The sequence below is a fragment of the Colius striatus genome, chromosome 26 (genome assembly GCF_028858725.1).
Source record: "Colius striatus isolate bColStr4 chromosome 26, bColStr4.1.hap1, whole genome shotgun sequence".
In the NCBI taxonomy this organism is placed as follows: domain Eukaryota; kingdom Metazoa; phylum Chordata; class Aves; order Coliiformes; family Coliidae; genus Colius; species Colius striatus.
The window spans coordinates 3,898,890-3,910,751 of NC_084784.1; the positions used below are offsets into that span (position 1 = coordinate 3,898,890).

General features: G+C 53.6%; 1 protein-coding gene and 1 long non-coding RNA gene across 6 annotated transcripts; one reads left to right on the forward strand and one right to left on the reverse strand.

Moving 5' to 3' along the window:
- Positions 1–4,624: 4,624 nt before the first annotated feature.
- LOC133627991 (uncharacterized) lies at positions 4,625–10,827 on the reverse strand. 3 transcript variants are annotated; one of them, XR_009820473.1, is made up of 6 exons: positions 10,660–10,827; positions 9,877–10,103; positions 8,743–9,039; positions 8,065–8,249; positions 6,421–6,683; positions 4,625–5,735 (listed from the first exon to the last, which is right to left on the reverse strand). It is a non-coding gene; the product is annotated as an uncharacterized LOC133627991 (long non-coding RNA). The 3 variants fall into 3 exon arrangements; XR_009820475.1 differs by lacking the exon at positions 9,877–10,103 and having other exon boundaries at positions 8,065–8,246; XR_009820474.1 differs by lacking the exon at positions 10,660–10,827 and having other exon boundaries at positions 8,065–8,246; positions 9,877–10,653.
- On the forward strand, positions 6,942–11,283 carry LOC133627990 (C-type mannose receptor 2-like). Of its 3 annotated transcripts, XM_062015652.1 has the most exons (8): positions 6,943–7,229; positions 7,868–7,963; positions 8,078–8,182; positions 8,589–8,645; positions 8,760–9,152; positions 9,880–10,025; positions 10,739–10,848; positions 10,944–11,283. In XM_062015652.1, exons 1-8 carry the CDS (start codon positions 7,199–7,201, stop codon positions 11,068–11,070), a joined length of 1,065 nt encoding a protein of 354 aa, XP_061871636.1. In that variant the 5' UTR covers positions 6,943–7,198; the 3' UTR covers positions 11,071–11,283. The 3 variants fall into 3 exon arrangements, with proteins under 3 accessions (XP_061871635.1, XP_061871636.1, XP_061871634.1); XM_062015651.1 differs by lacking the exon at positions 7,868–7,963 and having other exon boundaries at positions 6,942–7,229; positions 7,964–8,182; XM_062015650.1 differs by having other exon boundaries at positions 7,868–8,182.
- The last annotated feature ends 579 nt before the right edge of the window (positions 11,284–11,862 follow it).

The following is an 11,862-nucleotide window of genomic DNA, read 5'->3' on the forward strand; positions in this document are numbered from 1 at the left end:
GGGCAAAGCGGCTCCGAGTCCGACACCCAAGTGCTGAGACTGACACCGGGGGGAACATGGACACTGACATACAATAGGAGACAAGTCCTGGTGACAGAACGCCGACTGGAAACGCCACTGAGCAAAAAGGCCCGTGGGACTGCGATGTTAAAGCGAGGAGGCTCTAGGACAGCCCAACACAGGGGCAAAGGTAACGGCCTGGGATGAGAAGTTCCTGTCCAGAGAAATGATGGATGCATGAGAACTCTGGCTTCAAGACTGAAGAATGTGAAGATGAAGGAACTAGACTGGAAAAGGATGACTTGGAAATGCTGTGGAACGGGACCGATAGAAAGCTTCAAGAGACAAAATCGATCCAAGGTTTAAGCTTCTTATGCAAGAAAAGCGGCTCCAGATCGGCACCGGAATGCTGAGAATCATCCTTTGAGACGGTAGCGATGATACCCGAGTCTTGAGCACAAAGAGGATTAGGGGACTCGAGGAAGTCCCGAGACACAGAAGACAGACTATGGTATATGACACACAGAGGCTGGAGCCGCCTTGCCCGGGGCACGCTGGCTGCCTGCTAAAAGCTGACCCTCTCCCCTTCCTTGCCCGGAGGAGATGGCTCCCAGACGGCCTCTCCCCTCTGCTCCCTTTAAATTCCCGACCTCCGATCCCCGACCCCATCTTCCCCTCCCGGTACCTTGCTTTCACGGGGCCAAAGGGTTGATTCTGACCATGTCAGCTGAGATGTTCCTGCAGTCATTGGGTTCCTCTTGGACATCCTAAAAAAGACACAAATCGCAGCAGAACCCATGGGCCGCATCTCTGGCACCGGCCCCTCCTACCGCACATGCTCTGGGAAGGGCTGGAACCATCCATTTGCCTCCTTCCACACCCTGTGACCTCCCTTCCCCTGCTGCGTCTGGGCCTCCAAACTTGAAAAGCCTTTTTTCTCCTCTGTTCTCTCAGGAAAAGAACCCGCTCCTGCCCGACATCCCTGTCCTTGGAGGTCACGGCCCGGAACTCTGTGTTATTCTGACTGGAGTCTGGGGGTGATTCTCATCTTCCATCTTCCCCTGGACTCTCAGCTTTGCTCTGAAGCCACAAAATAAATTAATTCTGACATGGGTCCATCTCCAAGGAGCCTTCTGTAAGCTGCTGAAGAAGTTCTGAGAGGGACAGGGGTCTTTGTACGATGTGGAAAGAACAAGAGCTGTTCTCCTGTACGCTGACAGGAGCTCTACCTTACCTGCTCTCTGCTTTCACAGGATCCCAAAGGTCGGAAAGGGTCTCAAAAGATCACGTAGTCCCGCTCCTTGCCAGAGAAGAACTCTGGGAGTAGATCACAAAAAGGTACACGTATGCCTAGGAGTTCCTCATTATCAACCTGTTGAGATGATCTCACCTTGTCTCCCGGTAAAGGAAAGGATATCAGCAGCTTCCACAACTTAAAACAAAAAAGGCAGAACAAAATAAAATGTTGTATTCACTGAAGTCAAAAGGTCCAGGAAAACACAACACACCTGAAAGAAAAACAAATCATGTTGTAAAATCCTCTTGTTACCTCTGAATGCTGGATGCAAAATTGCTGACCTGAAAATATCTATTAAACTGCAGTTTCCGTGAGATACTTCACTCCAAGCAGCTATTTCTGCTTATCTCCATAGCAAAAAGCCTCTACCCAAACAGCTGAGCTCACTCATGAGAGAGAGCCAAAGCACTTACTCCAGAGTAACCCAGTAGGAGAATGAGCTCCCTCGGCAGGGGCCGTGCCTCTTATGCCCCAGTCCCACCCCCAGTGCTCTGAACGCCGACACCTGGGAGAGGGGAGGAGCCAGTGCCGGCACACATAAAGGCTTCCAGGGGAACAGCCCTTTGGTTTCTTCTCTGTCTTTGGATTGCTGTGTGTGAAGCATTCTGTGGAAAAAAAGTTTTCTTACCTGAAAAAAAAGAGGGTTGTTTCTCTAGTAGAAAAGCATTCTGAAGAGAGACGATGTGACGGGGTAAGGATTTAAACTTTGTTCTCTTAAATGTTGTTCCTATAAACTTTGTTATCACTCATGAGGCAGTTAGAACCATAGTTAAAAAAGGGGAACACCAATTCTGACCACAAAATCTCCAGCATGGGCAAAAAACAGACATGTAACAACATTTCCTGATGGAGTGACTGGGAGGGGATGAAAAAGCCAAAAAAAGAAAAGGAAGAAAAGGCTACAAGGGGACCTACATACCCCTATAGGAGCAGTCTGCTTACTTGCTTTCTTGTAGCTCCCAAATGCAGTAGCATCACTTCTACCAGCAGTCTGTACTTCCAATAGGAGTAGGCAAAATGCAAGGGATTGCAGATAACTCCCACAGGAAAGCTGCTACAAAGGTAGCACAGGGCTGGCTGATAACCTACACAAAGACCTACGTACTCCCTTGCCAGGGCCTGTGACTCATACACCCCAGGTCCCTCCCACTCTCTCTGCTCTGACACCTGTGAAAGGGGAGAGGAGACTGCAGGGAATCTTAAAAGCTTCTGGGGAAGGAAGGCCTAGTTTTCTAGTGTGTAAAATGTCGGATAGAAGAAGCCATCCTGACCGAAAATTATAATAGTGCTCTTATAGCACCAATATGCCTCCACCATCAGCGCTGTGACTGGGTAAGGACTGAAACTTAGCTGTCTAGGTAGAAAAGAAACAGCTCTTGTACTAAACTGTGTAAGGAAGTAGGTTGTTTTGGGTTATACCAATTAAGACTTAATATAGGAAACTGAAACGCTACATGCCACAATAGGGGGAGGAAGCCCTACTGCTCGCCACATTGCCATTGTGTTTTTGCTGGGCTCTGCGGAGCTTGGCAGGGCCACTCTGCTTTTTGTGGTGCCTTGAGGCTTTTTCTGAGAATACTCGGTGAGGATGTTGGAAACCCAACTGAGACCATGAGACTGCAATTCACGCCACAGAACCTACAAGAGGGGCAAGAACCACATTAAGTGGACACATAAAATTCTCCACTGAAGAGAGTACCTGACCGTTATAAACATTTAAAAACAGAGACAGAACTTGGATTAAAACAAGGCATAGGGAAACAATTGCGAAACACAAGATTAAGAAACAGCAGCAAAATCAACGACGGTGTTCTAACAAAATTCTAAACGGGCCAGCCAAAGCAGCCATAGACTCTGTCCTGCAGCACGGCCCCGCTCGGACAGCGGCAGCATCTGAGGGGAAGCTCGGGCTGAGCTTTTTCCTTTTTGCTGCTTTGGTGCTACTTTGGTAGGAACTTTCCTCGTCGCGCGCGTTCCGTGGGGCTCGGGAATGACAGTGTTCTTGGAGGACTTCCGGTACATAGAGTTCACTGCTGGAGGACTGACAGTCACTTCCTGACTTTGGAGGACTTCCGAGCCATAAAATATGACTTCGGGAGGACTGAGAGTAGATTTCGCTCCTGGATGACTTCCGGCCCATGGAATGTTTTTTCCGGAGGACTGATGGTCGCTTCCGGGCTTCGTATTACTTCTCCTCTCTATACTTTAACTTCCTGATGACACAAGGTCGCTTCCGGATTGTGAAGGACTTCCGGACCATAGAGTGCTAGTTCGGAGGACTGAGCTTTCCCTCTAAATTCTACTCAAATTTTATCCTTTTAACCCTAAAGTTAGATTCTACCACCTAGCACGTATACCATCGAACCCAAACCCATTGCTGATAGAGCTGTAACCCCAGTACTTTACGAAATACAGCTGAAAATAACCCTGTGGCCGGTGTTACAGGCGCCGCTACGCATGCGCGGCTGCAGCGCCGGCTGTCACGGTGGCCACTGCGCATGCGCAGCTTCCGGGCCGTGCGGCCGCAGCTCGTTCACACGATGGCGGCACCGGCCGCCAGTTGTCACCGGGGCGCTGCCGTACCGGCGGTTCGCCACGGGCCGGCGCTACCGGCCGTCGACTAGCAAGGGGGGCTGCGGTACCGCCTGTCGCTTATTACCGGGGCGCTGCGGTACCGGGTAAATTGTTATGGGCGGCGCTGCGGCGTGCGGCTGCGGAGCTGCGGTAACGGGCTGTAAGACGGGCACTCTGTCTGTCAGAGCCCTGGAGGTGGTGTGGCAGTGCGCCCTCGGTTACGTTATTCACAGTATTTGTTAGAAGGCAATGCAGTTTTGGCAGAAAATGTCGCCTTGTGTTCCAGCCTGTCCTTGGGTGCCAGAGGGGCCAGGAGGCGGCTGGGCTTAGACTCTGAGTGGTGTCCAAATCAATCTTGCTGTTTGAGCTATATTCAAAATACACCCTGATGATAATCACTACTTCAAGGCAACCCTAATCCAGTGAACAGAACATGAGCAGTCAAAAGCCAAATTACAAACATTAAAACACCAAAAATAGTTCCGTATGCTGAAGTCACTGGCTGATATTCAAAAAAAAAAATCACAGTTCACTTACTGTCGTGGTTTGGCCCAGCCAGGAGCACCGTGACAGCCTCTCGCCCAGTGCCCCCATTCACCCCCACCCTCCTTAGGATGGCAGAGGCCTGAGCGAAATGGGAATAAAAAGATAAGCAAGGTTGTTCTGGACTAAGACAGGGGCAGGGAGGGCTCGCTGCCAATCACAGTTCCGGGCAAAACAGACTCCAGTACTCAACTTAGGAAATTGGGAAAGTTTATTCTACAAGAAACAGAACGGAATAAAAGCAAAAAGGGAGTAGGATGATGAGAAAATTACAACCAGCACTGTAAGTTCTCCCTCCCCCATCCCTCCGTTCTTCCCGGGCCCAGCTCACTGCTCCCCATATCTCTACCTCCTCCCCCAACGGCTCAGGGGGGCAGGGAGTGGGGGATGTGCTCAGTCTCTCACATATGGGCTCTGCCGCTTCTGTCTTCTCAGATGAGGATGACTCCTGGCATTCTTCCCCTGCTCCAACATGGGGTTCCTCCCACAGGACACAGTCCTTAACAAACTTCTGTGGTGTGGGTTGTTCCCAGCAGCTGCAGCTTCTGCCCGTACGGGGTCCCTCACACGAGACACAGTCCTTGGTGAATATCTCTGGCGTGGATTCTTTGCCATGGTTGCACTTTCTGCAGTTACAGGGTCCCTCTCTCGGGACAAGGCCTCTTCTGGGCATAAGTTTAATGAGCTGCTTTGTCGTGGGTTCCTCTGAACAGTTACAGCTGTGGATATTGGGTCCCTTCCTCGGGATACGGCCTGCTCCGGCCATAGTGATAAAGGGTCCCTCCTTCGGGACACAGCCTCCTCTGTCCATAGTTTTAAAGAAGAAAGATCACTGACCCTGGCTCGGGGTCTGTAGTGAAGTGGTTGGGTCCCCCCAGCGGGACACAGCCTCCTCCGGCCATAGTCACTATCCTTGGCTCGGGGCCTTTAATGAAGTGAATCGCTGCCCCTGGTCCGGGGCCAGCTTTAGCAAAATGAGTCTCTGCCCCTGATATTGGGTCATTATCAAAATGAGTCTCTACCACTGATGCGGGGTTTTTAAAGACATGAAAATAAACCTCAGCTTCAACAGTTCTCTCCATAGAATGCAGGGGAGTCTCTGCTCCAGCACACCTCCTCCTCTCTTTCATCACTGACCTTGGGTCCACATGGTTGTTCCTCTCACTGTTCCTACTCCTCGCATCACCACCAGCCAGAAGAAAAAGAAGGGGCAGAAAAAGGAAGAAGATGGAGGAAGAAACCTCCTCTTCTGGCTTCTTCTTAAAAAGTGATCGTGGAGGCATCTAATTGGCTCAGCCCCAGCAGTGGGTCTGGCTCAGAGCTGGGGAGAGTTGGAGCAACTTGTTACAGGAGCCATCTTTACAGCCCTTTCCCCCTTTCCAGAAAAGGCTGTCATGTCAAACCATGACACTGAGGTATCGAGATACCAGACCTGCCAGAATGTTCTTGGCAGCCAGCTTATTATAAAAGGGATTTGAATCCCTGTTGTACAGAACCAAGTATATACCCAAATTTCGATACCAAAAGTTCCAAAATACCAAAGTGCACCTGGAAGGTGGCTGGCGACCCGGCCTGCGCCACATCTGCGTGAATATAAACCTTGTGATTTACGAGTAGCCCCAAATGAACAGGGCCCCAAAACAAAGAGTAAAAGAACACCGTTTCCAGATGTTCCCGCAGCGATCCGATGGAGGTGAGGAGCCCCTCCGGGGAAATCCCCGGGGATACCCGAGGCCATCCCAGCTGGACTGCCAACTGATTCAAAGGCAGAGCTTCCAAACTCCCTTGCTTTCCAACATTCCTCACTGAGAGGGGGGAGTGAGCTACAGCTGGGCAAGGTTTCCCAAATAAAGACTTGGTAAGGACAGAGCTGTTATGAACTGGGTATTTAGTGCTGGGGGGATCCTTCTGCCAAATGTGCGTGCGAAAGGGCTAAAGTACGCTTATTTTACACGTAAAACACAAACATTCAACACTTTCTGTGGGCTTATTTACTATAAACCTACCTGTTTATTTACACCTCCACAGTTTGTTATTTCGTGGTCTTTCCTCTATTCAGCATTTCTTCAGTTGCTGTGGCGGTCATTTACTTGCTCTGGGGGTCTTTCCCATAGTTATCTGCCGGATGAACTCCCGGATTCTGCTCCCTTGGGCACACACGCTCCTTTTGTTGTTCTCTTCAAGCGGCTTCACCGCTCCGTTATCTTTCTTTGCGGCCCAGGTTGTGCCCTTGTGCCCAGCAGAAATGCCAGCAGCGTGTCTTCGTGTCCTTTGTATAGAAAATAAATTGAGAGGTTTGTCTATTCCAACACCTTGCACTCTTATTTATAGCTTAAGTATTTACTTTCAACTTCCCCCATCCCACCATGAATTTTCAAGCTGTGGCCGGGGCTGGTGGGTGCCGATAGCACACAGCTCTTCCTGTGTGGGGCCAGGCACAGCCTCGGGGCCACCCGGCCCTCCCACGGGTGTGTTCTGAGCATGGGGACACCTGGCAGTTGCTCCTCCGGAACCCCTTGCGCCACTCAGCCCCCCAACTGGGCAGCACCCTTCCTGTGCTGCGGGGACGCCGGCGCCTTCACCGACACCCATGGGGTCTGTCACTGGCTGTGCCACCTCCAGCCGAGCTTTTGGGTGCAGGGACGGAGGCATGGGGTGTTCAGGGGCCCCTTCAAGGCCTGTCCCCAGGATGGGGGTGCATCCGGCACCCCCCCTCACCCGCTTCCCGCAGGCTTTATCAGCGGGGCCGCTCCTTAGGGACAACTCTGGGGCGCCGCGGGGACGATGTACGGCAACGTCGAGTCCAGTCGAGCGGGTAAGGGGCAAATGCCAGTGCTGGGGCCCGGCGGCAGGGAAGGCAGGGAGCACACGGCGGTGCCGGCTGGGGTGGGGGTGGGCCCAGCCATTCCTAAATCACAGCCTCATGACCCTTTTAGGGTCCTACAGTGCCAGGGGACACTCCTTGTCTCTGTCACTGGTGGGTCCCCAGGGTGGGTGGTGGCACTAAGGGAGACCCTCATTTCTGGTGACTGAGGTACAAGGGTCCTCAGGATGGACTGTAGTACCAGTGAGAGATCCTCATTTCTATTCCCGGTCTCTGAGGGTTGTCCTCAGGGTGGCCAGCGGGAAGGATCCCCATCTCTGTGCTTGCTGTCCAAGGGGGATACCTGAGGCAGCTCATGACCCCCCTGGGAGATGTTCCTGCCCCGCTGAGGAGTGGGTCCCCAAGGCAGATGGTGGCACCGAAGGGGACCCCCATTTCTATCCTTGGTGCCCAAAGAGATACTTAGGGACATGACCCCCACCTCCGGCAACCAACAAGGGGGGTTCCCAAGGAAGCGGCACTGGGAGGAAATCCCTCACCTTTGTGCTCAAGGGATGTTCCCAGGGACCACGGTGGCACCATCAAGGGGAGATCCTCCCACAAATGCCACCACGTTGTCCCCTCCCCAGCCTGTGGTGACCCATGCAACATGGAGGAGAACCCCTACGAGCCCCTGGACCCCGTCATCGCCCCGCCAAACCTGAAGAACGCACCCAACCCCCCAGGTACAGGGAGGGCGAGAGCTTCGCCAGCAGGACAAAACTCCTCTGCGGTTACAGCCCGTGGCAGCCAGCGCTGCCCAAACCGGGAGCCGGTCATCACTCACCTGCCCTCCTCAGCCTCAGGGTGCTGCTCCAGGGAGAAGCTAGTGCTGGCAGGGACCGTGGCCCTGGGGGTCTCGGTGCTAATGAACGTGCTCTTCCTCACCATCGGCTCACGGCACGGTGAGTAGCTGGGGCTCTGCAGGGTTCGGGGGAGCCCTTTCCTTCTGGGGAGACTGTGACGAGGCTGCTGGGGGTCAGAGTTCAGGTTATAAGGGTGCTGAGGGGTCTCCACAGCCCTACACCCCTCAACACCAGCCCCTCTCTGGCCCCCATGCTGCGTGATGACGGGGTGACCTGTGTGTGTGTGTGTGTGTGTGTGTGTGTGTGTGTGTGTGTGTGTGGTGTGATGACGGGGTGACCTGTGTGTGTGGGTGTGTGTGTGTGTGGTGTGTGTGTGGGTGTGTGTGTGGGTGTGTGTGTGGGTGTGGGTGTGTGTGGTGTGTGTGTGTGTGTGTGTGTGTGTGTGTGTGTGGTGTGATGACGGGGTGACCTGTGTGTGTGTGTGTGTGTGTGTGTGTCCCCGTAGTTGCAGCCCTGACGGAGGCACTGGAGGCAGAGAAGGCAAAGGAGCTGCCGAACGCAGGTGCGTGTCCCCCTCCTCCCACGGTGACACCCACAGACATATCCTCCCCCTCCCCGCCCCCAATCCCCACGCGTGCACTCCCCACCCCGCGACTCACCAGGGCCCTCTCTGCAGCCTCCCGCTCTTTCCTGCTGTACAATGAAAACCACCGCAAGTGCGTGGAAGCCAACGGGCAGCACCTGACGGTGACCACGTGCCGCCCCGACGCCACAGCACAGCAGTTCCAGTGGTTAGACGGGGGCCGGCTGCGGGGCTGGGCCAGCCGGCGCTGTGTTACGGCCACCCACGGGGAAAATCTGGCCATTGTGAGGCTGGAGCCGTGCCGGGATGATGGGAAGCTGCAGCGCTGGGAGTGTCGTGGCGGCGGGCTGCTGGCACTTGCTGGCTACGATCTCTATTTCAATTACGGCAACAACAAGGAGCACACGGTCATGCTTTACACCGGCGACCGCGAGTGGAGCCGTTGGGTCATCCACGGGAGCCAGGATGACGTCTGTTCCCGCTCCTGTCAGTCCCAACACCTTTATTCCCAAATATTTAGGGCTTTGCCTAACACTACGATAGCCGACGGGTAGACCTTAAGCTAAGCTCAGACTGTGATGGGGCTCTAATTCTGATTTCACCCCAACTTTAGGGTGATTTAGGTGACTTCACCTAGCCCTAACCGAGCCTAGACCTTAACGGTATCCTAATCCTGACAGATTTAGCCTTAAATATACATGACTTAAGTTAATCCCAAGATTAAACCTCAAAAGGTTCTTGAAAACCAGCTCCAACTTTAACTTTATGCGATGCTACCTAATGGTAAAGTAGCCCAAATCTCAGCAGGACCTCAATGCCTACACTATTCGTAGCCCTAATTTCGACTCAACCCAATCTAGCCAAACCCCCCAAATCCTTACCTAGCCCTAACCCTAAATATACAGGAATTACATCAATCCTAAACTAGCCCTGATCCTAGAAAGGCCATAAACTTAACCCAGACGTAACCCTAAATGCATAGAATTTAAACCCACCCTGAGCTAGCTCTAATCCCAGTGGGGTACTAACCTGGGCCTAACCCTAAATAGGTAAGATTTAACCCAAATCCCAACGGGGCTCCGAGCTTAACGCAGCTGTAAGGCTGACCCGCGGGGGCTGCTCAGCAGCCAGGGCCACGTCTCTGGTTTATGTGTGTCGCAGCCTCAGCTGAGGGCTGATTCCCTAATTTTCTTTGTTCCCCCCTCCTTACCAGGCTGTCCCGCTTGCTCCAAAGGTTGGACCTATTTCAGGAACTCCTGCTATTTTGCCTCCAAGACGGCTGGCTCCTGGGAGCATGCCCAACGTTTCTGCTTGGTCCTGGGCACGCAGCTCCTGGAGGTGGACGGCCCCGAGGAGAAGGTGGGCGGGGACGGGGCGACATTGTGCTGACCGAGGTGGACTTTGTGGGGAGACGACTTTCAGGGGGATGGGGAGCGGCTGAAGGAAGGCAAGAAACCCCATAAAGCCATATTTGGGGTCATCCCCCCTTTTCCCATGGACTGCTGAGCTCTGACCCTAAACTTGACCCAAAATTCTGTCCTTTTAACCCTGAAGTTACACTCTAGTGGCTAATACTAAAACCTAATCCTAATCTTGACCTTAATCCTATCCCTAGCCATAGTTCTAATCCAGTTATCCATAACTGTAAGCCTATCCTAAGTCTAACTGTAAATATATTTACAGGACTTGACCTAACCCTAAGCTAAATATATAGGACTTAAGGTAACCCTACATTAGTCCAGACCGCAGCAAGGCTCTAACTTGGGTCTAACCAACCCCCATTTTCCACAACTGTGATCCCAAACCCTTGGCTAACTTAACTTTAACTTCAGCCATGGTGCCCAATGGGCCCTCATCCGTCCTCAAACCTCCTCTGACTGTCTCCTGGCATCTGAAAGAAACCCCTCCAACTGCCCCTGCGTCCCGCTATTCCGAGGCAGGGACGGTGGGGAGGCGTGGGGTGTCACGGGGGCCATACGGCATCGAGTCCTACCGGCCATCAGGACCTGCTGTCCCGCACTGTCCCCAAGGGTGGGCGGGAGGTTCTGTCACAATGCTGCCTTTGCCCCCAGCATCACGTCCAGACCATGCTGCAAGGCTCCTCTTGGCTCGGCATCAGGGACGAAGAGGTCGAGGGTACCTGGAAACGAGCAAACGGGACTGTCCTACCCCGGGAAACCAGGTACCTCCCGGCAGGGACTGCGGACGAGGAGATGGGAACTCGGGGACGTGGCAGAGGACAACCCTAAAGTGTCCCAATATTCCCCTTTGTCGCAGCTCGTGGCACAGGAACGAGCCCAATGGCGGGAACCGAGAGAACTGTGCAGCAGTGAGAAAGGATGGCGAGTGGTACGACTACCCCTGCACGAGCAAACTCCCCTGGGTGTGCGAGGGAGAACCCTGAGAGTGTGAGGGACTCCCCAACCCCCCTCCCCCAGCACCCACCACCCCTCCTGGTCACTCCCCACTTACCTTATGTGCCCTGCAGTGCTCTGGGATGCAGCCCTGACCTCCAGCACGTCTTTTTAGGGGTCCACAGATGGATCTCTGAGGACAATTTGGGGTACGGGGTGGACCGGGGTTCCCTGTGGGGCAATAAACACGCGTGCAGAGTTGAGGGATGGCTCCGGTGATGGGGCTGCGGGGAGAGGGGGATCCCCTGGGGAGACGGAGTGGATGGGTGTGAGGTCGCCCCTGGCTCTGCTTTTTTAAGGGTCTCCAAATAGCCCCCGGACCTCCTCAAGTAGCTCCCAGATGCTCAAATACTCCCCAGATCTCTCCAAAATGCCCACAACCCCTTAAAATAGTCCCCAGATTCCCCTAAACATCCCGACACCCTCCCGATGCCTCACAAAGCTGCCAAAATCTCTGTACCTCTGCCTAAATATGCCCCAGACCCCCAATAACTCCCATGACCCTTCAACTACCTCCTCAGACCCCTGAATAGTCCCCATCCCCCAAATACCCCACAGACTTCCTTAAATGCGGCCACCTGCCCCGAACATCGCCCCGGACTCTTAAATATCTTCCATACCTCTCCCAAACGCCCCTCAGACCCTCTTAAATAACATCCGACCCCCCCCACCCCGACCTCCTTAGATGCCTCCACCTGCCTCAGACATGCTGCAGACCCCTTAAACATCCCACGGTCTCCCTTCAGTATTCCCATCCCTCCCAAACGTCCCCCAGACCCCCT

What these genes read in the sequence shown, in the direction of transcription:
- LOC133627990 (XM_062015650.1), top strand. Translation starts at nt 7,199, where the DNA reads ATGTACGGCAACGTCGAGTCCAGTCGAGCGG. An exon ending in CACCATCGGCTCACGGCACG is followed by an intron (nt 8,183 to 8,588) that starts GTGAGTAGCTGG and finishes GTGTCCCCGTAG; the next exon opens with TTGCAGCCCTGACGGAGGCA. An exon ending in GTCCTACCCCGGGAAACCAG is followed by an intron (nt 10,849 to 10,943) that starts GTACCTCCCGGC and finishes CCTTTGTCGCAG; the next exon opens with CTCGTGGCACAGGAACGAGC.